Raw genomic sequence first — 22,170 nt, 5'->3', positions numbered from 1 at the left:
TCCTTGGTCTTATTTTCTTCTCCATTTATTCTGAGAGCAGTTAGTAATTTCAAAGGTATAGAAGGGAAAGAATAATGTATTTAGTGCTTCATAAAGCCCATGAAGCCTCCTTATACTTTTCTACAGTCATTGGATCCTAGAGATGTCAAGAAAGTTGTCTCCATGGTATGAGCTAGTCCTGAAAAGTTAAAAGTAGGTCTCAACCATATTGATGGTAAGCCCAGATGTACGATGTTTCAGTTCACTTACATATATTTCTTCTACTAAATTGAAAAATAATAAATGCAGATGGGAGTGCTATAGGGAGATCACAGAACTTCTGAAGAATGAGAAAATAAATTATTTTTAAAGAGTCCAATATTTTTCTTCTGTACTGTTGAATGAAGTCTTGTGTCATGGAATCAAGGTATTTCTCCTTTCCACCAATCCAAGTGGGAAGGATATTTATTATGGAGACAGTCTCTTCTCAGGCTTATTTGCTGGTGAGGAGTCTGGGGAAGCAGAAGAAGCTGGGAGGGAACACAGCCATAGCACATGACCCCACCTTTCCAACATGATATTCTGGCCTGAGAGAGCCTACTTAGGTGCTGGCTGGGCATCAGTCAGTTGGTCATAAGCAATTGTTTTGCATTTACAGAACTTGTTTTTCTGGGGTTTTATGTCTGTCTCTTTGTTTCAATTTTCCTTCCATAACAATTTATTATGGTTTCTATGATTGTTATTGTTACATTTTATTTAAACTATTAAACCATTCTTATTTCAATCTACAAATCATCTCAATTTAATCTTTCCAATTCTCTCCCCATACCACTGTGGATCCCACTGAATGAGCACTTGTATGGTTCTTAGTTGCTGAATGAGCTAAAACTCAGCAGTCCTTTTTGTCGGGTTGACTGCAGGTCTGACCAAAGTGTGCTTAAGCAAATTTGTTTTAATCATCCATTAACATTATTCAATAGTCACTGGTCACAATGTTGATTTATTTGGAGTTAGAGTTGTTGTGCTTGTTCTGAGAATTGGGTTAGGCGTTACTTTCTCTCTGTGTTCTTCTTTTGTTACCTCTGGGGCCTGGATTAAGGATATAATTTTGATGAACTGTGTAACACTGGCTCAAGATATGATAAAATAATTCCTGTTTGTGAGACTGAACTTGTATTTTTGCTCAGTATGATTGTCATATATGTACTTTTAGGGAACCACCTCTTGAAAAACTATTAACAAGCAGACCTTTTATCTTTTCTCATCAGAGACCCAATCTATGGGGCAGATGAGGAGGAACACTTGCCCCATTCCTCCACCTTTTCTTTCACTTTCACCTTTTCATTCTCCTCCAGGCTAATTTCAATAACTCTTGAGAATTTTGAATATCCTTGAGATGTTCAAACCAGTGTATTCATATTGCTATGTCTCCTGCATGTGTTTCAGGTTTTGCTTGAGGTCAAACAATTATTTAGGGATACTGCCCAGAGATCTGCCCTGGAGCTGGATCGTTACAAGTTACAGAGTGCATGGGAAAGGGTGGGCAAGTACCAAGGACAGTGTCCACCTCCAATGTTTTGGTAGTTCAGCCCCAAACAAGTGTAGAATGCTCAAAAACTATTAAAATATTTGAGGAAAGTATCTTGTCACACTAGCAATTCCAGAGAGACATAAATCATTGCAATGTGCTGGGACCTGGCCCAGGCCTACCAAGTCCTATTCAACATAATTGACTGTCCTCAAGCAGAAGAGGCCTCTGGATCTGACAACAAAACAACAGGAGCTCTGGCTGCTCCAGCTGCCATGATAGGCCTTGCAACTGAACCAGAGGAACAACGTGTGCTGGTGTCAGTCACCCCTACACACAAACAGAAATATTGCAGACATCAGCTTGTTTGGTAAGGAAAGAAACTCCTCCTAAGAAGGAAAAGGAGGAGGAACTGGATGAAGAGGGATGCTCCAAAGGGCCATCACAAGAGGAGGAGGAAGAGAAAGAGCTCATAAACAAGTCACTGACCATACAATGAGGAGACACCTTGGCTGTGCCAATGCTGGGTTAACAGGGTCAGTAATCTGTAATTAGAAGGAAAAGTCCAGCACCTGGGATCCCTTTCTAGGGAAGGGGACATTGTCAAAATGATTGAAAATGGGGTACAAGCCGTTGGCCTCTGAAGATGATTCCTTCCAGGCATGAGGAAAAGCTATCCCTTCTACGATGACGTTATAATCCATTCAGGCAAATGAGCCCCCATGAGGAGATGGATCCAGTACTGGAAGGAATTAGCTATGCTCCAGGTGATTTATGATGACCTTGATACTGAATAGTTATCCAAAGATCCAGAAGTCCTGTGTAAATGATCCACATGCTGTAAGTTTTTACAGAGCACATCAAATGTCGCCTCATTGGCAGTAAAGACTTGGGAAGACAGGGAGGGACAATCAGTGGATACACTGGACATGGAGAGAACACAAGAAAGTGAGACAGAATATCAACCTCAGTCCTAGAGACATGGGAACGTGAGTTGCAAGGAAAACATCACAAAAGGGGGTTTTTCCAGGAAAATGGCCACTCCAGTTTCGAGCAGGATGGGGGAAAATAATGAGTAAAAGTGAGAAAACTCATGGGTTGAAATAAAGGCAGTTTAATATAGAAAACAAGAGCCATGCATACATGCAGAGCAAAATAAGGAGTTCATTCCCATGGACAGAGAGATGTTCAGCCATCTCCAGTAAAGCAAATCTCCATCACACATAATGATGACTAGGGAAGACAAATGCATAACTTCAAATGTCCCTCCCTTCCTTCTTCTTCCCCAAAATTTATATCCAGGGCATGGCATCATATGATATGGTTGCCATATCATATGGTAGGATCCAGCTTTGGTCATTTGGCATCAGCTGTCCAAACTAGGTTTGCTCCAACTGCCTAAGGAGGGAGTGTTGCTAGGACATGTTGAAAAGGCAGAGCCAAAGTCTTCTCAGGTGCTCAGAGTGATAAGCTGAGAGGTAATGGACTGACAAATTGACATAACAGAAATTTCAATTGCATATTAATAAAAAAATTAATCACTCTGATAGTCAAACATTGGAACTGCTTGCCCTTAGATTATGGCATTGGAATCCTTCAAAATCATAACTGGACTGTGCAAAGGCCTAAGTAACCTAATCAAATTGGCCCTGATTTGCATGGGAGTTGTACTACATCTCTTTCAACCTAATTTTTTCTTATTTGATGAACATAAATTTTTCATACAAATTGTAACTGATGCAGTTGTGCCTTATATGTACATTAATCCTATTTTAAGTGACAGTGTACTCAAATTATACTTCATTGGTGGACCCTATTTTTCAGATCCAAATCTCAGAGTGACCCATGTCCCAGTTCTGATCTGTAACCACGTGGTTGAGTTTTATTCCCATTCTCTCTCCTTCACTTCATTTCTATATTATAATGGAGGAAAAGCTCATTAGTTCTATTAGGTACTCTGGAGAATAATTACTGATTGCTTGCTATACTTTGGTATGTCTGTAATATTATCTCCAAGAAGTTTATTATGGCTTTATTCTCCTTGAAACTGAGGGATGTAGTGGTAAGTCATCACATTCTGGACAAAGCACTTGCTTCTTTTGCCTTTCAATACCATTTTCCACACACTGAGATACTAGTTTTCAGGAGGATTTTGGCATCATTCCACTATGTTATTCAACAGAGACTTCCTTGTTGCACTTGAGATTGAACCAGCATTTGTCATTGTTTTCAGCCTGTATTTCAGAGCCTTACTTGATCCAATGGTGTGACAATGTCATCAGAGAAGTAAATGCTGGTTTCTTTGAAGCAACTTGCAAAATTTTATTATGTACAGAAGGAATTGGCACCTGGTATGAGCAGCCAAGAATTTAATATTACTGTAACCCAAATCTGAACTGCCCAATGAAAAAAAATTATTTTGTGGCTACTTATTACAGAAAATAATTTTTAAAATGCCCCTACTGAAAAAAAAATCTTTGTAATAATACAGCATTTTTTCTGATGTTCTGCTATATCTGTCACTGACCTTACATGTTTTTAACTTAATGATACTTGTATTGTTAGGAAAAAAGGGAAAGGGCTACAGGGGTAATCAATGAATTGTGTTCCTCAGCTGGAGCAATATGATGTTAGTGGTGAAGAACTTTCCCTCCTGTCTCCTGGGAACGCTTATAAATTTGCTGAAAGTCTTCCTGCTTGGTCTTTTTTCACCGGTTCTCAGCCGGATCTGAAGAATTCTTTTGCCTCATTTGATTTTTTCTTCATACACTGTAGCATATTTACTGCCTTTTTCTACCAGTTCACTTAGCAGTTCCTTCAGATTTGCAGAAGTAGTTTTAAGTTACTTAGTATTTCAGGCTTTATTTTTCAGAATTGGTACTAAGAAACCGTATTTCTATAGTGACATTGTTACTGTTTAGTCAGCAATTTCAGGAGCCTGTCACAACTATAATTTTGGGGAAAAGAAAATTACAGGGCTGTATTTTTTGCCCTAGAGGTAATTTGTGCTGTGACAGATCATTCTTTTCTCAATTTTTGATTTATGCGCCAGACATAATAGATTACTTTATTTTTTTTCTCTTTATTTTTTTCATCTAGGACTAATATCCACTTTATCTGTGTACCTTCTAGAGTACCTTTGAAACATTTGGAATTATTTTTGTCATAAACTCAAGAATGATGATCTCACAATAGGAATTATGAATCAATACAGTTATATAAATATTGGTTCAATAACAGGAAAAAATGTTATTGTATTGGTTTTCTAAAGTATTAGTTATAATCCTAAATGAATTTATCCTTTTTTTTTTCCTTTTTTCCCCTGTAAGTTTGATAATTTAGACTTGAAAGAGTTTGAAATTTGCCCTATGACCTGCCAGACTTCTCAAATGAATTATTGAGTAAATGGATGGCTTACTCAATAATTATTAATATCTGTGTGATATCTTATAGACTTTCTAGTAAATTGCATCTTTTGACTTTTCATTGTCCATCCAAATTTTTGAATGTGTCAAATAAGTTTTAGACTACCCAGTACTACTACCTATATGAATCAATGTGAATACCTAATCCTGTTCTTAATGACTAAAGATGTATTGTAATTATTATTTGTTACTGTTGTTTTTCATATCAGAATCATGCTCTGTAGAATGTATATGCAAATCATAATAAATTTTTAAACACATTAGGAGATCTTGACAGTTTTTGAAAGATGTGAAATTGAAAATTCAAAAGAATTTTCAATTCAAAAAACACTGTGTTTCCTTCTTCAAATGTTACCACAATGTATTTATTTATCTCCTCTCAGAAATACTACAACATAAAAGTGGCCTTAAGGGATGTACTTAGTTCATTAACTTGGCTCTAGTAGTGACCAGTAGTTTATGTGTGGCCAAACTATATAAAAGTCAAATAAATAATAATTGTTCCTGCTTATCTGTAATTTCTCAGAAACTTCATTTTAGGTACTAACAGGATCAGATAAAGTGTCTTTTTATATAAAACTCTTAAAAAGCCTTCCAGGAAGTTCAAAGCTCATATAATCTTTTGGCAACCATACCCACCTGTAGCAGAAAGTTCCACAGTGCAAATATGCCTGGTAAATAAACATTTTTTTGATGTATTTGAAAGCTGACACTCTTGTAGAAAATGAAGTGTTCCCTATTGATTTTCTCCAAAACACCCTTAAATGTTAAAGAAAGTCTGAAATTTCCATCTTCTGCTTGATAAAATATATTACTGCATACTCCATCCTGCACAGCATAAAATAATCTGTTTTACTCCAGCTTCTATATAATACTTTTGTTTCCTTAAAGTAAATTGCATTTTTTCGTAAATGTTTTACTTTTCTCACCTTCTGCATAATAATGCTGTTAATTAGAAGTGTTGAGTATTTATTTTTCTTAGGTGTTACTGGACATTGGTATTCACATTATAGAAGTAAAAGGGAAGCAAAGATAAAAGCCTATGCATATGTTTGAATTTATTTCAATAATTTAAAACAAATAGCTATAAATGATAAAAAAATTAGATACATTTAGGGAATATTTGAATATTTTTCATCCACTGAGGGATAAATATGTATATGAAAATATATACCATCATATCATATACATATAAAAACTCACCTGAGGTTTATTAATTTCGAAGACATTCTGGTTCACATGCTTCTTATTGTACAACAAATTGTTCATGTTGATTTCCTCCATTTACCAGTTTTCGTTTCACACCATAGATTTTAAAACTAGCATGTGTCTTATCTGCTGTAAAAATTTCTGTATATCCAGCTTAATCTAACTACAAAACTTTATCATTGATCAGAATGAATTCTGAAAGAAAAAATGCAGCACTATAGCAATTATCTTAAAAAAAGGACAGAAGACAGTTTCTGACATGATATAGTAATTTGTACAGTTAGAATGAAGTAGAGAAGACATTTGATGGAAAGCCTTCTTGAAAAAAAAAACAGGTTCTACAGGGTACTCAAAGAAGGCCTCAAGAGAACTCCAGTAAATATTTAGATTATAATTGTTTTTATTTGTTTTAATTTATATTTATTATTTATTCATTTTGTATCATATTTAGAATTATATTCACACTTGTTTCCTCTACAGCAAAACTTCGTGAGTCTTGTTTTGATCCTGGAAATATAATGAATGGAACCAGACTTGGAATGGATTATAAACTGGGTTCCACTGTTACATATTACTGTGACGCAGGATATGTTCTTCAGGGATACTCTACACTAACATGTATCATGGGAGATGATGGAAGACCTGGGTGGAACAGAGCCCTGCCCAGCTGTCATGGTAAGAGCAGTTTTTCATTTATTTTAGTTGCTGTGTTCATTACTCTTGCTTTGCAATAGGGAAGAAACAAGTGAAAATTTTGAGGTGATTTTAATAATATTCTCTTTCAGAAAAAAAACCTTTCCAATGATATATGTAATAAAATACATATGTGACAACTCAGGAAACTATTGATTCCAGTTTTTATTAACATTGAATAAATAGTGTTATTATTTTGAATTTTGTCTTAGTAGTAATGTCATTCTCCACATCAACATGTGTTCTTGAATTAACTTACAGCAGAGTATAAAGATATATGCTATATATATATACTATATATATGTATTTAAATACAGCAGTAAGTATACATTGGCTGCCATAATATATGTTTGTTTTTGCTATTACTGGCTTTAAAAACATGCAGATGAAATATTTTATATATACTACATTACAAGATTTAAATTCTTGGGCATGTGGAAAAGCCTTGAAATGCAGGAAATATCCAGTTACTCAAACTTTTACAGATATGAAGCCTGCTCATTTCAAGATTCTTCTGACTTCAGTTGTATGACCATTGACAATCTCAAGCATCAGCATTTTCAGACTTAAACTCTAAGAAAAGGTTAAAGTTTTATTTTACTGATGTCTTAACAGGAAGTGATAGCCACTTGCTATTTTAACTTTGTGAAAAATCACATATTCTGTAAGATTCAGCACAAAAGCTCTCCCATGAATGCAGATATTATATGAGAAAACTAGCATTTGCTTCTTAAGTTAAAATAAAATCCAATTATTATGTTATTTACCATTCCTTTTCACATTTTGAAGACAAAATACCTGTTAAATCCATTTCCAATTTGAACAAACATAGATTTTAAATAGAATATGGATTTTCTTTGTTGTGTGCTCAAATCTCTATTGCAAAGTGGATGATAGAGTACCAGCAAAACCAACAAAAATTTTCAAATCTAAATAATATGCAATATTATAATAATTTGAAGAAGTTTTGTATTTCCATTACCTACCAAAACCATCATAGCGCTGAATTCCAAAACCCAGTGGCATCAAACTGGGACATCGGCCCTTGAAAAAGTTTGGAAGTGTGTTGAAACTTCTAAAATCTCTGCATTAGAAGTCAAATATTTTTCCTCATTTTAAAATGAGGGATGAATGTTGTTTTTTAGAGAGGAGATGATGAGGAAGGTCGTTGCGTATAATAGAGGAAAGATTCTCCTTTTTCTAAAGGAGGTCTTTTTGATATGTAATGGAAGTTAAAAAATATTTTATTCATGCAATAGTTGTGTCTATTAGTGTCACTTATAATCTACTTAGGAATCTTCCAGTGCTGTCTGTTGTAACTTCCAGTGAAGGGAGAGTATTTTGCTTGGAAGTACTGCCACTGTAATAAATGGAGAAAAATAAAGGCCTTATTTCAAACATGAAAAACCCCATACTTCTTTAGGATATGAGGACACAGAATAGATGTTTTCACTTTTTTTTAATTGCTTTTTCCTCCAGTTAAGAGTCAATGGAGTTTTTTAGTTATGTTGCTGTGATATGTTATATTTTGACCACGTTATCAATGCTTTCCACTTTGTGATTTATCTTAAGAAAAACAGAACTTTTATATAGATATAAGAAAGATCATATCAGTTAATTAGCTTTCAGGTACAGAGTCGGCAAGAAACAATTTGAGAGCTGAATTTAGCTCCTGAAAACCAGTCTCACTACGCAATAAAATTTGCATAGTAGAAATCAGATTCCTCCATTCTTCTGTTTGTATTTTTGCAGCTGCTTTGAAACTGATAGAGTTACAATGAAATATGATATAAAATACCACCTAAGTGTATATTGGGGGTTTATTTAGTTGGTTAATTAGTTACAAGAAAAAAATTGAACAGATGCTAAGATTATCTAGGCTAATGTGCTAAGGTATTTGGTATTTCACTATGGATGTTAAGAACAGGATGTAATGAACATATGCGGATGCATTATTAGTATGACAGAGACAATGATTAATGTTTTCTTTCAGCTTCAGCAACTATAGGTCATTTTAAATTTTTGGTAGCAAACAATAATTGTTTACAGAATAGCAAAAAGACAACTAATGGAAAATCATATTCATAACTGAATGTGAAAACCTTGTTCCTAGCAGAAGAAATAATTTATTGATCACTAAAACATTTTACTACATTTCATTACAGTTGAATCCTTGGAAATATTTGAATCCAGGTTTCAAAAAAAACTCCATCTGTAAGATATATCTAACAATATCTAATATTTTCTTAACTGGCTATGAGAATATGCCTATGCTTATGATTTATTCATTTTTTTATTTGGTAGCAAAACCAATTCAGGGTATTATATCAGTTTCTTTTGATCTGATGGCTATTTGAGGCAGCTCAAATCAGGTTTATATCTGAAAACTTTTAGGGTAGAAAAGAGATAAGCACAAAATAGCATAATGTTACTGCTTATTGTTTTGTAATATAGGAAATGCTGACAACTTTTTCATTAATCACTCAACATTGTTTACTGAATCAGAGGCTTTATAGATCATATTTTTATGCACTTTTTACAAACTGACCATATGAAGAGCTGTTATTTAAATTGATTTCAAATTTTGAATGAGGAATGAGTTGGGCAACTGCACAAGCCAGAATATTCCTGCAGTTAATGAAGCTGAATGTTACTGTTAATGACAAGCTCTGTGTCTCTGTGTTGTATAGTTCCAAAGTAATGGTCAGTTTCACCACTTAAGCAGCATATTTTACTTAAAATTTTCATATGTTGACTTTTTACGAAGCATTTCTCACTTTCTTTTTGCCCAGAACATCATGTTTGTTTTGTATAATCACATAAACAATGACCTGAGTACTTAGAAGTAGAATGGAAATCAGTTAGGATTTTGCTTTGAATACAAAAATGCTATTTAAATTCTGAATACTCTGAAAGGTTAATTCTAATTTTGAAAAATCAATTGAAGGTATTTTGAGAAAAACATGAAGGATTTCATTTTATTGTTATTGAACTGTCTTCTGAATTTTTGTTCCCAAGCTTCCACTTCCAAATTTTTACAAATTTATGTACATTGCTTTATCATTCCAAGCTTTCCTTCCATATAGTCAGTGGAGAGAGACAGGCTTCTTAAAAGGTCATTGAGGGGCATTCAAAGAGCTGGTTAAGAAGGTATATTTTTCCATTTGCATTTGGACTGCATTAACAGGATTTAATCTGCTTGCATGCGCAGCAGAATATGGCTTAGAACAGCAACACAGGAAATTCTAGATCTAGTGAAATATCTGAATATACTGTGTGGAAGCAGTACTGTTTGCGTTAAAAGCACACAACAAACTCTGTTTTGGAGGGATATATGTGTTAAAATCTAGCAGCTAGATTTCTGAGTAAAGTAAAGTAGGCATCTAAGTCTGAGTGTACATTTAACCTATAAACCTCACACTACAGACCCTTTTCTGTGTAAGCAAACTCATTATTCCTCATCCAGGCAAAGGATACCATTGTACACTAAGAACTATCAAGTCAAAAAGGCAAAATGAGAAAATCTAGCTTGCACGTAGTGGGATTTGCAGTAACTGACTAGGGATTTAGTTGTCAGTATATGCTTCTCGGAGACAGTGGTCTCATTCTTCTGAGGATGTGTGACTGATTCTTTACTGTAAAATACACAAATAGTTTTGTAAATAGAAAATGAAACTAATATCTTTTTTTATGGCTATGCAGACAGCTGGTATATTGCTGAAAACTCCACAAGTTTTTTAAAAGTGTGTTTAAGTTAAAAACTCAGCTTTTCTTACAGATGTTCTCTTCATATCAGAAAAAGTTTGAAAATTTTACTGGAATTAACTATAAGTATTAACAATTGTGGAAAGATCAGAAAACAAAAATAAATACAGACGCATGCTTATATTCACAGCAAGAACTACTTTGTTTGACCTTTTGCATACACATTTGGAATTCATATTATGGCTTTACAAAGTCCATTGAATAATAAATGTTGTGTGTAATTATTCCAGGCTTTCATTTAAGAAATAATAATATCATATAATGGTAAGTAAAGTATTAAAACTGAAGAAAGTTGTTAATTACAATGATCTTATTAAAGTCAACTGCCAGAGAATCCTAATTCCTAATGAATTTAAAGGATTAGTTAAGTGGAGTGCATCATAAAACCAGTCACTTCCTCTTCGGTTGAACTAAATCTGCAAATTCTGGGAACAGAGTTTAATGAAGGAAACATTATAAGAAGGAGAAATATTTTAAGCTATATAAAATTGGGGTTTTTTCAGCTTTCATTTTTTACTTTCTTTGCTATAAAAGAAATGATTTGAAATAAAGCATATCTATTCAAGCCATAATTTTAAATGATTTTGTATGCAACTGTTAGTTTGAAACAACATCATGAATTAGCAGGGAAAATGTAGCAGCAACTTTAATACTTTTGAAAGTAGTGTGCTAATTATAAAATATGTAAATTAATTGACAGAGTTTCTAATTTGTTTGGCAATAAAAGTATACAGAAAGTACCAATGAAAATACATAATAAATTGTGTGATTTTTTTCAGCTTTAGAATATTAAAAACTGACACTTCTTTGTGCTTTGAATATGTAAATTTTCTAGTAGAAGATTGAAAAAACATTACCTTAAAAAAAAATCTTTCATAATGTATTTTGAGGTGCAGAGAAAAACTGGTTTTAGCAGTAGTCTACATAAATATATGCCTTTTCCTGTATTTAGTATTAGAACCATAGGTGCATATTTTTCTTTGAAGATTTTTTCAAACAGACAAAGTGACTTCAAAGTATTCTGTTCTTAGAAGGAAAAGTATATCTCTAGCATTTAGTCACACAGAGAAGCAAATATTTATTTTACAAAGTCTGCAAGACACTGAATTAGGACAGGATTATGTGATATCAGTTAATAATCATGGTAAATTAATTAATTAATAACTGGAATTAAAGAAACTGATCCAGTCATCTGCACTGGCTATAGCTGACATACATATTTCTAACCTAACCTCAGGCAGCAGTCAGAACACCCTCACTCTTGTTTAATAAGACCTCAGTAGTGCACTGGAAGAAGATTTATTATGTGGAATACGCTGGTGGTTACATCCATAAGACTCATATTTCATTGTTTGCACAAGTTTTGTCATCTTCACTTTGTCTGTCACAGTGGAGACTGGGGGATGGATGGTTCTGGGCAACAGAAGAAACCTGTAATTAAGAGACTGCATTGTTTTAAAATTTAATTCTATTTTATTTTCCTTCTTGACTGGGCTACATAAAGCATTTTGCTAACATACTATAGGAATGTAGGCAATGACATTGTCCAGCATAAAAATAAAGAGCATAGCTCCCTCTTACAGATCTCATGTCTCTTGACATTTAACTCAGGAGCTGCTTGTGTTACAGCTTTTTTTTTGCTGATGTTACACTCTTATGAAGGAAAAGTGTCTTTTACAACAAAACTTTACTCTTACTTTTGAGATTTTTTGCCTGAATCTTTTCATGATATATTTCTGTTTTACGCCATAAAGAGTAGTTGAGTTTTAAGAAGTTAATATAAACATCACAGCACCATGCAATATGCAGTTGTGTATTCCATCTACTGCAGAAATAATTTTGTTGCTATAAATTTAAAATATTACAATTTCTTCCCTGTTGTACTGCACATTTTATATGTTTCTATTATTTTGTTATTCAATAACTGACTTGGATGGTAGTTTAAACATTTAGTTAGGTGTCATGCTAGGAAATACTCTGCTTTAGTTTGAGGTTTTTTAAATATGTTTAAAAACAATATTTTTAGACATTAATCTATATTTATATTTACAATTGAGAGTAAATACAGGTAATAGAAGACCGGAGAACATTATTTTCAGTGATATTTTAATTATTTTCAGTTCAAATGCTGGTGATTCAGTTAACGTCTTCTATTTCAGTATAAGATAAAAGTATGGAATGGATAGAGCTACAGCTGGTCTAAAGCAGAGCAGATTTTCTCAATGGGAGTAAATGTGACAATAGTATGCTCTAAATGTATCTGAAGTGTCTATAATGCATTCAAATTGGACACCCTAGGAGGAAAGAAAGAGGAATTTATTTTTTTTTACTTTGTATGGGGAATAATATCAAACTAGGGAAGGTTGTTGAAATATGTTTGAAGACAACAGCAAAAAGGTAAGTATTTATTGTTGATCTGAAATCATGTAAAAACACCATGTTAGCATATTGCCAATCAGAATCAAAATTTGTATGGATCACCAAAAGAGGTGATGAAATAACACATTCAAGGGATCTAGTAGATATTAGGATATGCATTTCAGGAAACCAAAATGTTTTAAGAAGAAGGTAGTAGAAAGTGTTTAAAAGAAGGTAGTAGAAAGTGTGGCCAACAGGGTTTTGATAAAAAAAACCCAAAAACCTAATTTAAGCAGTAATACAGTTTTGCAAAGATTAAAAAAGTAAAAGCTTACTAAAGAGTCAACAACAGATCAAGGCCAAAAATGAATTCAAAGACAATGTTATTGAGGGGAAGGAAAAAATAATTCCTTATCTATTATGTTGTATTTCTTATATTACCCTACTGAGGTAACAGGATAAGTAGTGCATTGGAACCATTCCTTTGGCTTGAAGGATCTGAGTCAAAATAAGGAAAATCAATAAACAGAAGCATATCAAGTTGCTAGGATAAGACAGTCTTTTCTGTGTAGTTGTGAAAGAGACAGATATGAAGTGTTTGAAGTACAAATGTTGACCTTGAGGTTAAGTTAGCCTTTCTGTCGAAGCAGTGGGAGGTGATGAACCTGTCAGAAATCTTCCTTGATGAGCAGCTGGCCAATTTCCACAGTTAGAAAATTGGTAGAGATTAGTTAAAAAAAAAAAAAGTAGAACTAGGAGACACATTGTTCAACAAGCTGAAGAAAAATCAATATAACTTTTGAAGAGGAATGTGGATCTTTTTAGGATGTCTTAGAGCTCACCAAGCATATAGGTGAAATTAAAAAATGGTTGCTACCATGTAATTGAATTTATAAAGATGTTTGGCAGCATTCCATGAAAAAATATATTACCTTTTAAGGGAAAGTAATAGAATGCATTAGGATAATATTTGATTACAAGGTAAGAATTGAAAGTTGTTGATGTGATGTCCAGTTTTGAGTTATCTAGAAAAAATCAATAAAGGAAAGCTATCACAAAGATCTCATGTCGGTGATATTTTTGCCCAATGTCTGGGGGGAATGATGAGGAGGATTCCATGGATATCAGAAGGCTGATTAATTATTATACTATATTATTCTATACTAAATTGCATTACATGTAAACTGAATCTGCCAAGCACTCAACTCTGCACACAACTGCACTCAGCTGCACAGAATCTCGTGACTGTCTACTGACCGACCATGTGCTTGGCCCTGATAGGCCAAGGAAACAAAACACCATCACTTTGGGTAAACAATCTCCATATTGCATTCTACTTTAGCACAACAAAGGAGCAACAAATGAGATAAGAATTGTTTTGATCATTCTTTGCTTCTCTCACTGCTTCTCTCAGGTTCAGAGAATGTGAATCCCACAATCCCATGCATATTTTTCCTATGAATTGTGCAATAGTTGTATTGTTCCAATAAAAATTCACATAAAATTGAGATGACAAAGTTCACATTATCACAAAATTATATGGTGTAATCATATCTAAAGTCAAATGCACAGAGTAAAAGGTACAACAATTTCACTTCTGTGAAGCGCAGATAAAATGCTTGTATAAGAAATAACCCTAAGTATAGGCATGTGATGATAATTAGATTTTGGTTGTGAAGTATCACAATATCACAGAGTGGGTAAGGTTGGAGGGGACCACAGTGGGTCACCTAGTCCAACCTCCCTGCTCAAGCAGGTTCATCTCAGAGCACGTGACACAGAATTGTCTAGACATTTCTTGAACATCTCCAATGAACAAGACTCTGCAAGCTCTCTAGGCAGTGACCTAAAAGTCAGAAGTTCTTCCTCATGTCCAGGTGGAACTTCCTGTGCATCAGTTTCTGTTCATCATCTTTTGTCTTATTCCTTGGCACCACCAAGAAGAGCCTGAATCTATGCTCTATCACCCTCCCTTCAGGTACTGATAGACACTGATATGGTCCCCTCTCAGTCATCTCTTCTCAAGGCCAAATAAGCCCAGTTCCCTCAGCCTGTCCTTGTAAGAGAGATGCTACAGTCCAAAATAAATTACCTTGAAGTCATTTATACTAGTCTTTTGCAGATTATAAAAATTCTATCAGAATTCTATTTAAGGATTTTCTTTCCTCACAGAGCATCCTAGCCTATTATATACATTCTGATGAGGCAGTGTTAACAAGAAACAAATATAACATGAAAGTCATATTTACTTCTTGCCTGCAGATATCGGAGAGTCTATTTCTCAGCACTCATAGTTCAAGGAAAAATAGAATTGGAGTTTTTATATTTAGTCCTCATTACCACAAAATAAAAAAATCTTAAATTTTTGAGAAGTGTAAGTAAAAATCATTACAATACTGAGAAATAGATCTGTACTCTTCTACTTGGTGATTTGAAATGTAGTAAATAAGATTCTCTGAGTTGCTGATCCTTAGAGATTCCAGTGACATGTGTGAAAATTTCCCAAACACAAAAGTTTCATGGGTATTTTTCTTTCTTTGTCTTCTGCATGTTTTAAATGTCAATTCTGTATTATTTAATTTTATATTTTCAATTGGTATTTCTGCTCATAGGTGTTCATTGACCACTTATTTTGACTATTGTTCCATTTTATAGTTCTTTCTGACTCTACTTTTCCTTCCTGTGTTTCAGGAGTCCCTGTTCCTAACTTTCTTGATTAGTTTTATTGACTTCTAATTTGAATGTGTCTTTAATTATGGATGGTGTATTGTTTCAGTCTTTTTTTCTTCCTTCTTTTTAATTTTCTTTACTTAATTTTGCTTTAGTGAGTTTGAAAATTGGGAATTTCTGTCTCTTTAAAATTAATTTAAAAGTCTGTGTGACAAACCTAAACAGCAGTGATGGAAAAGAAAGCTGAGATTGAGAGGATTACAATGACCTCAGTGAATTTATCATTAACTGCCAGATCTCAAATTTAAAATTACAATCATTAACTGTTCCTGCAGTTTCCTTTTAAACTGCTGATGCACACACACTCAAAATATTTAAAATCACTTGGAAACAAAGTGATCATCATTTGGAAACCTAAAGTGTCATTCTAGTATTGTAATATTATTTGCAGATGATTCAAGGAAAAGCTGATTCTTTGTTCCAGCTGTGATTCACTGCTAGTGCTTAAAAACTCTTTTGGATAAAAGAACATTCTAGAGACGTGTAACTAGGCAGTATACAACAACATAAAGGGGGTTTGGATGGGCAATATACTCATTACAGAATCACAGAATCACTAGGTTGGAAGAGACCTTCAAGATCATCACATCCAACCCAGCCCTAACACCTCAACTAAACCATGGCACCAAATGCCCCATCCAGTCTTTTTTAAACACATCCAGGCATGGTGACTCCATCACCTCCCTGGGCAATGCATTCCAATACCTTTTCACCCTTTCTGTAAAAAAAACTTTTTCCTAATATGCAGTCTAAACTTCCCTTGGCACAGCTTGAGACTGTGTCCTCTGATTCTGTCAGTTGTTGCCTGGAGAAAGAGACCAACTCCCACCTGACTACAGTCACCTTTCAAGAAGTTGGAGAAAGTGATAAGGTCACCTCTGAGTGTCCTTTTCTCCAGACTAGACAACCTCAGCTCCCTCAGTCATTCCTCACAGGGTTTGTGTTCCAAGCTCCTCACCAGCCTCGTTGCCTCCTCTGGACACACTCAAGTGTCTCAACGTCCTTCACAAACTGAGGGGCCGAAATTTGAACACAGCACTCAAGGTGCAGCCTCACCAGTGCCAAGTACAGGGGAAGGATGACCTCCCTGCTCCTGCTGGCCTCACTCTTCCTGACACAGGCCAGGATGCCCTTGGCCTTCTTGGCCACCAGAGCACACTGCTGGCTCATGTTCAGTCGACTGCTGACCAGCACCCCCAAGTCCCTTTCTGCCTGAGCACTGTCCAGCCACAGCGTCCCCAGCCTATAACACTACAGGGGGTTATTGTGGCCTAAATGCAGGACTCGGCACTTGGATTTATTAAACTTCATCCTATTGGACTCTGCCCATTCATCCAACCATTCCGGGTCTCTCTGCAGAGCCCTCCTACCTTCCAACAGAATGACACACGCTTCCGGTTTAGTCTCATCTGCAAATTACTAATGAAAGACTCAATCCCCTCATCCATGTGGTCAATAAAAATACTGAACAGAACTGGCCCCAGCACAGACCCCTGGGGAACACCAGTGCTGACTGGCCGCCAGCTGGATGCAGCCCTGTTCCCCACCACTCTCTGGGCCTGGCCATCCAGCCAGTTCCTAACCCAGCGCGGAGTGCTCCCATCCCAGTGAGCTGCCATTAAAATATTTGTAAAAATATTTTTTATTATCCTTTACAGAAGTTGCCAAATTAAGTTCAAACTGAGTTCTGGCCTCCCTAATATTTTTCCTACATACCCTAGCACCCCCTTAAATTCTTCCTGAGAAACCTGACCCTCCTTCCAAAGATGATACATCCTCGTTTTATTCCTAAATTCCTTTGAATTTACAGCCTCCCCAGCCCTAAAATGGTGAAAGTTCTATTAGCAAAACAAGTCTCAGGGGCTGATATCACTTATGAGCTCTATAGTAATGAGTAGATTCTTTGTTCTGTGAAGTTTGAAATGAACTCATAAAGTTACTGAGTTCTGAGAAAGCTCATAATTTAACATTCATCCTCACATTTTTTATGATTTTTCTGCTTAGAAGCCATCATCATGCTCTTCATCATATAATAGAAATTATTCTTAAACTAAATAAGTAATGAAATCTTATTTAGATATGAAGAGTGCACAGATGAACAAATAAATAATAAGTAGGCTATATGACCTTCAAAAAGAAAAAAAAGGAAGTTTCTCATTGGAAGGGATGATTATTTCTTGTGAAGAGACTATAAATCCTTACACATTTTTGATTCATATTTTCTGATGCATCAATCTCTTAATTCTGCTATTGTAGCTAAAATATGTTAAGCTTTGTTCATCTCTGATTTATTTTTACTTCTACACATCTGTCATATAATGCTCTTCTCCTCTTGCTATCTTAATATACTTGAAAGACTGAAATGGTCTTCCCCAGAAGACTGCCAATTTTCCTTTCTCTTCTTTTTTTATTCATTTAGTATTTTGGCAGTTAAATTGTTTTAAAATCATTGTTCGTTTTCCCTCAGCAGTTCCTTAAATATCCTGTCAAGTTTCCTGCAGGCAGTTGACTTGAAAAGCTTGTTCAAACTCTTATTTAGTTACTTTTTTTCAGCTGTGGAAACTATAACACTGGTGAGCTCTTTCAAAGGAATGAAGCTGTGCTGCAGCATAGGCTGACTGCAGAGACCTATTCCATCTCTGTTTATTATAAGCAGAGAGTGTTTCACTGCAAAGATCTTTATTTTAGCACAAAAGTTGTTAGAAAGTGTTTTCTCCTATTTGATGGCTTCATTCTCAGAGCCTGCTACTTTAATTCCATTTTATTGGCAAAAGAAAACAAAACATTAAATGAAAGAACACAACATTATTAAGTGAGTGCTTATGCAGTGAGAGTCTCCTGGAAAAATATCACACGGCATTCTACTGGTTTTATCAACTGGAGCAGTGAGAAACATGAACAAGGGGAACTTCAGCTCCCATGTAAACAGCAAGACAGGAAGAAGTCAGATCCCACCCCTTGTTCTACAGGCAAGCAACATAAGAAATTTTCATCATCTGCACAAAATTCCTTCAGAACAAAAATATTAATGCATTAAACATCACTTGAAATTCTAGAAGACTACACTGCACTGGAAATTAATTTCATCCACTGCTCCCTGTTGAAGAAAGTTTTCTTTCAGGAAGCTATTTCTTGCAGTATTAGCAGAAAAATGAAGAATTAAGAATAATAATTTTCTGCAATTTAGCTATTTTAAATTCAAAATTTACTAATGCATCTGTTAAACAGGGATTTAAAATTTCCTATAATTTAAGATTAGTTTTAATCTGGTAATTTTTGGTTTTATTTATTAACCATTAGTATATTAACCATACTTATTTGGTTACCTATTTGGTATCTGATTATGCTATGGAATATTTTGACATTTATATGTGACAGGCCTTGACAATAAATAATTCATAATGTATAGCTATACCCTGACATTTAAAAATGGAATAATTTTATAGAATTACATTTTGGGTTATAAAATTGGAAATCTGTCTCTTCAAATCTCCTTTAATGTTCTCTCTAGGGTTTTGACGATTGAAATAGGAGCACACAATTTTTCATTTATGCTTGTTCACTTTACTGCTCATCGAAAATGAACTTGAATTTAGTCAGATAGGGCAGAAGTAGAAATATATCTAATTTCCAGCTAATTGCATTTGTTCAGAAAAATGTAGAAAAAATACATAAAGAAAAAATAGTTTTGCAAACTGATAATAATTTAGATTTATGAATAACAACCAATATTATGAAAGAGCTATCAGATGTGAACCCATTCTATAACAAAAAAACAATGTAGGATTTTGACCTTCTGCTACATCTCAGTTTCTATTTTAAAAAAAATAATTTCACACTTTTCTTACACTTGGCTAAAATGAGTAAATTTAGTAAATGAATTTTAAGTAACACATGATTTCAGCACTTGAGAAAACTATATGGAATTTTTTAAAATTCTGTGAACCACAGTTCCTTAAGGAAAAACTGAATAGAACTGATATTTTTATTTAATCATTAAATTGAGAGCAAACATTGTTTCTAAAGTTAGATTTCCCCTGAATATAGAAGTGCATCTTATAATCAGCTGTATAAAATCTGCTTTTTGTATCTTCAGAAAAACATCTAGTTTTGTTTGAAAGCTTTCAAGAAACAGAAACTGCATATGCAAAGTTATTTGGCTTATTTGGCTTTGGCGGTAAAAGTTGATGAACTGTTAAATAAATTTTCATAGAAATAATTTGATAGTGTGTTTAGTTGCATTTTATGTATTTATATAAACTTTATGTATTAACATCAAAGGCACTGCTAAATTTTCTGCTGCTTCTCTTTATTTAAAAGAAAGAGGCACTTTCCTCTTGAAATGTACTTCTTAAACTGTATCTAATTGTGTTTCTCTGCTAATTATCTGCTACATAGATTCTAATCTCTTTGATTTTCTCCTTACAAGACACATTTTACTGATTATACATCTTTTAGAAAACTTCAAAAATAGCTGTATGTTCTCGGGGATTTTTTTTTTTAGGAATTGTCATTAGGTGTTCTCCCATTTTGTACTTTTTTATTGATAATCTTTTTTCTTAATGAGTTTCTCTTCTTGAAAATATTGAATAACCCATCATGCTATAGCAGTTGATTTGTGGGTTTAGCACTGCCAGCACCAAAAATATCAGACAAACTTCCTTGTCATCTTAGAATCAATTATTATGCACAGATCCATAAGAAATTATAATAAATACTATCTCTTGTCTATTTTTATATCCTTAACCCATTGTGACAGATATTTATATCTCTCTCTCTTCCAGGAATCACACCAAAATTTAATAACTTCCCAAAAATATTTATGAGAATATCTAAAAATTATTTCATTATACTAGAATTGCTGGCAATTATTTCTCTAATCTCTATCTCAATTTACCACATATTCAAAAAGTGACCACACTGCCCATGTTCTCATTCTCATTTTAAAGACTAAACACCCCCTAGTATTTCAAAACTTTGTGCTAATATGAAAATATAGGGGTTTTTTTTGTTTTAAATGGCAAAAAATTGATGTGATGTTCTTACTGAAACCTCAGTTCTCTTAAATGGAACAGAAATGTTACCTTCTATGTCTGTATTGAAGCCTACCTTACACATATCTTTCTTTACAGCAATGTTTTATTGAAACTGAAAACGTGTCTTTGATCTTTTAGGTTTTTCTGCAACAGTTGCTAGATGCTTTTGATCTTGTGTTTCTACAATTGCTGATGCTTTTTTTAAGTTGCTATTTAGAATTTCTCTGTTTGGGGGGTCTTTAGTTTGGGTTTGGTTTTTCTTTTTTGTTATTGTTTTGTTGTGGGGGTTTTGTTTGTTTGCTTTTAAATAATGCCGTGATTTCCCCATTTTCTGTTAATGATTCAGGGCCTGCTTTAGTAAATTTCTAAATTGACAGCTTCTGCTGACCTGTTTTAACTAATTATAATCAAATACTTTTACATATAGTAACCTCAGTTTCTTTCTCATTTTTTACATCAATTTTGATTGCATAGTTAAATTCTGTTGTGAAGACTGAAGAGACTACGGAACGGAAATCTATATTCTTCATGATGTTCTCTTCTTTCATACTGCTTTTCAGCATTATGATGTTGCACTGTCTCTCTCTCTGTGTTTTTTAGTGTCTTTTTATTTCTAGTGTATTTCTGCTTTTCCAAGTCACGACTAAAACATACATTTTTTATCAGATTGTCATTTACATATTCATTATATTTTAAAAGCAGATTTAAGTTCTTCATCAGCTTCACATTTACAGACTGATATCCACAATAAATATATCTGTAATTTAGAACTTTAGAATAAATGTCTACCATTTTTATATGTTACAATGTCTTTTGCATTAAAATTATTTTGTATCTATAAGGTGATATATCAGTCACTGTATTTGTTTTCTTTTTACTTATAACCACTACAAGAAATCATTGCAACTGAAAATCTCGTAATTGGACTACAAAGGGTAAATAGAATGACATTTTATTACATAAGACTAGGAAAAAGAGCATCCAGTGATTTAATATATGTGGAAGTCTGAGCTAGTATATAGTTCATTTTCTTCACAGTAGCTAGTAGGACCTGGATTTTTGCTGGTTTGATAATACCAGGGGGTTTTCCTTACTGCTGAGCAGTGTTTACATAGAGTCAAAGCCTTTGGTGCTCCTCATACCATCCCACCAGTGAACAGCCTGGAGGGGCACAAGAAGCTGGGAGGCAGCACAGGTGGGACAGCTGATCCCAAATGACCAAAGGGACATTCTGTACCTTATGGGATCATATTCAGCAATAATACAGGGGGAAGGTTGGCCTGGGGTCACTGATGAGTAACTAGAAAGGTATTGGTTGCTTGATGGTGAACAAGTGTTTTCATCTCTGTTACTTGGTTTTTGTGGGTTACATTCCTATTTTATTTTCCTTTTCTTTACAATTTCCAGTTTTACCCTTTCAATTCTCTCACTCCCCCCAAGCAGAGAT

General features: G+C 34.2%; 1 protein-coding gene across 1 annotated transcript in view; it reads left to right on the top strand.

Moving 5' to 3' along the window:
* The window catches only part of CSMD3 (CUB and Sushi multiple domains 3), a 576,871-nt gene that overhangs the window by 412,640 nt on the left and 142,061 nt on the right, over nt 1–22,170 (top strand). Inside the window, exon 32 of the mRNA XM_005420686.3 lies at nt 6,622–6,816. Coding sequence (XP_005420743.1) covers nt 6,622–6,816 — 195 coding nt within the window. The remainder of the gene's footprint in view (nt 1–6,621; nt 6,817–22,170) is intronic.

The sequence above is a fragment of the Geospiza fortis genome, unplaced genomic scaffold, assembly GCF_000277835.1.
Source record: "Geospiza fortis unplaced genomic scaffold, GeoFor_1.0 scaffold111, whole genome shotgun sequence".
NCBI classification, from domain to species: Eukaryota; Metazoa; Chordata; class Aves; order Passeriformes; family Thraupidae; genus Geospiza; species Geospiza fortis.
Note: the sequence above shows the minus strand (reverse complement) of the source record. Positions and strands in the feature narration are given on the sequence as shown.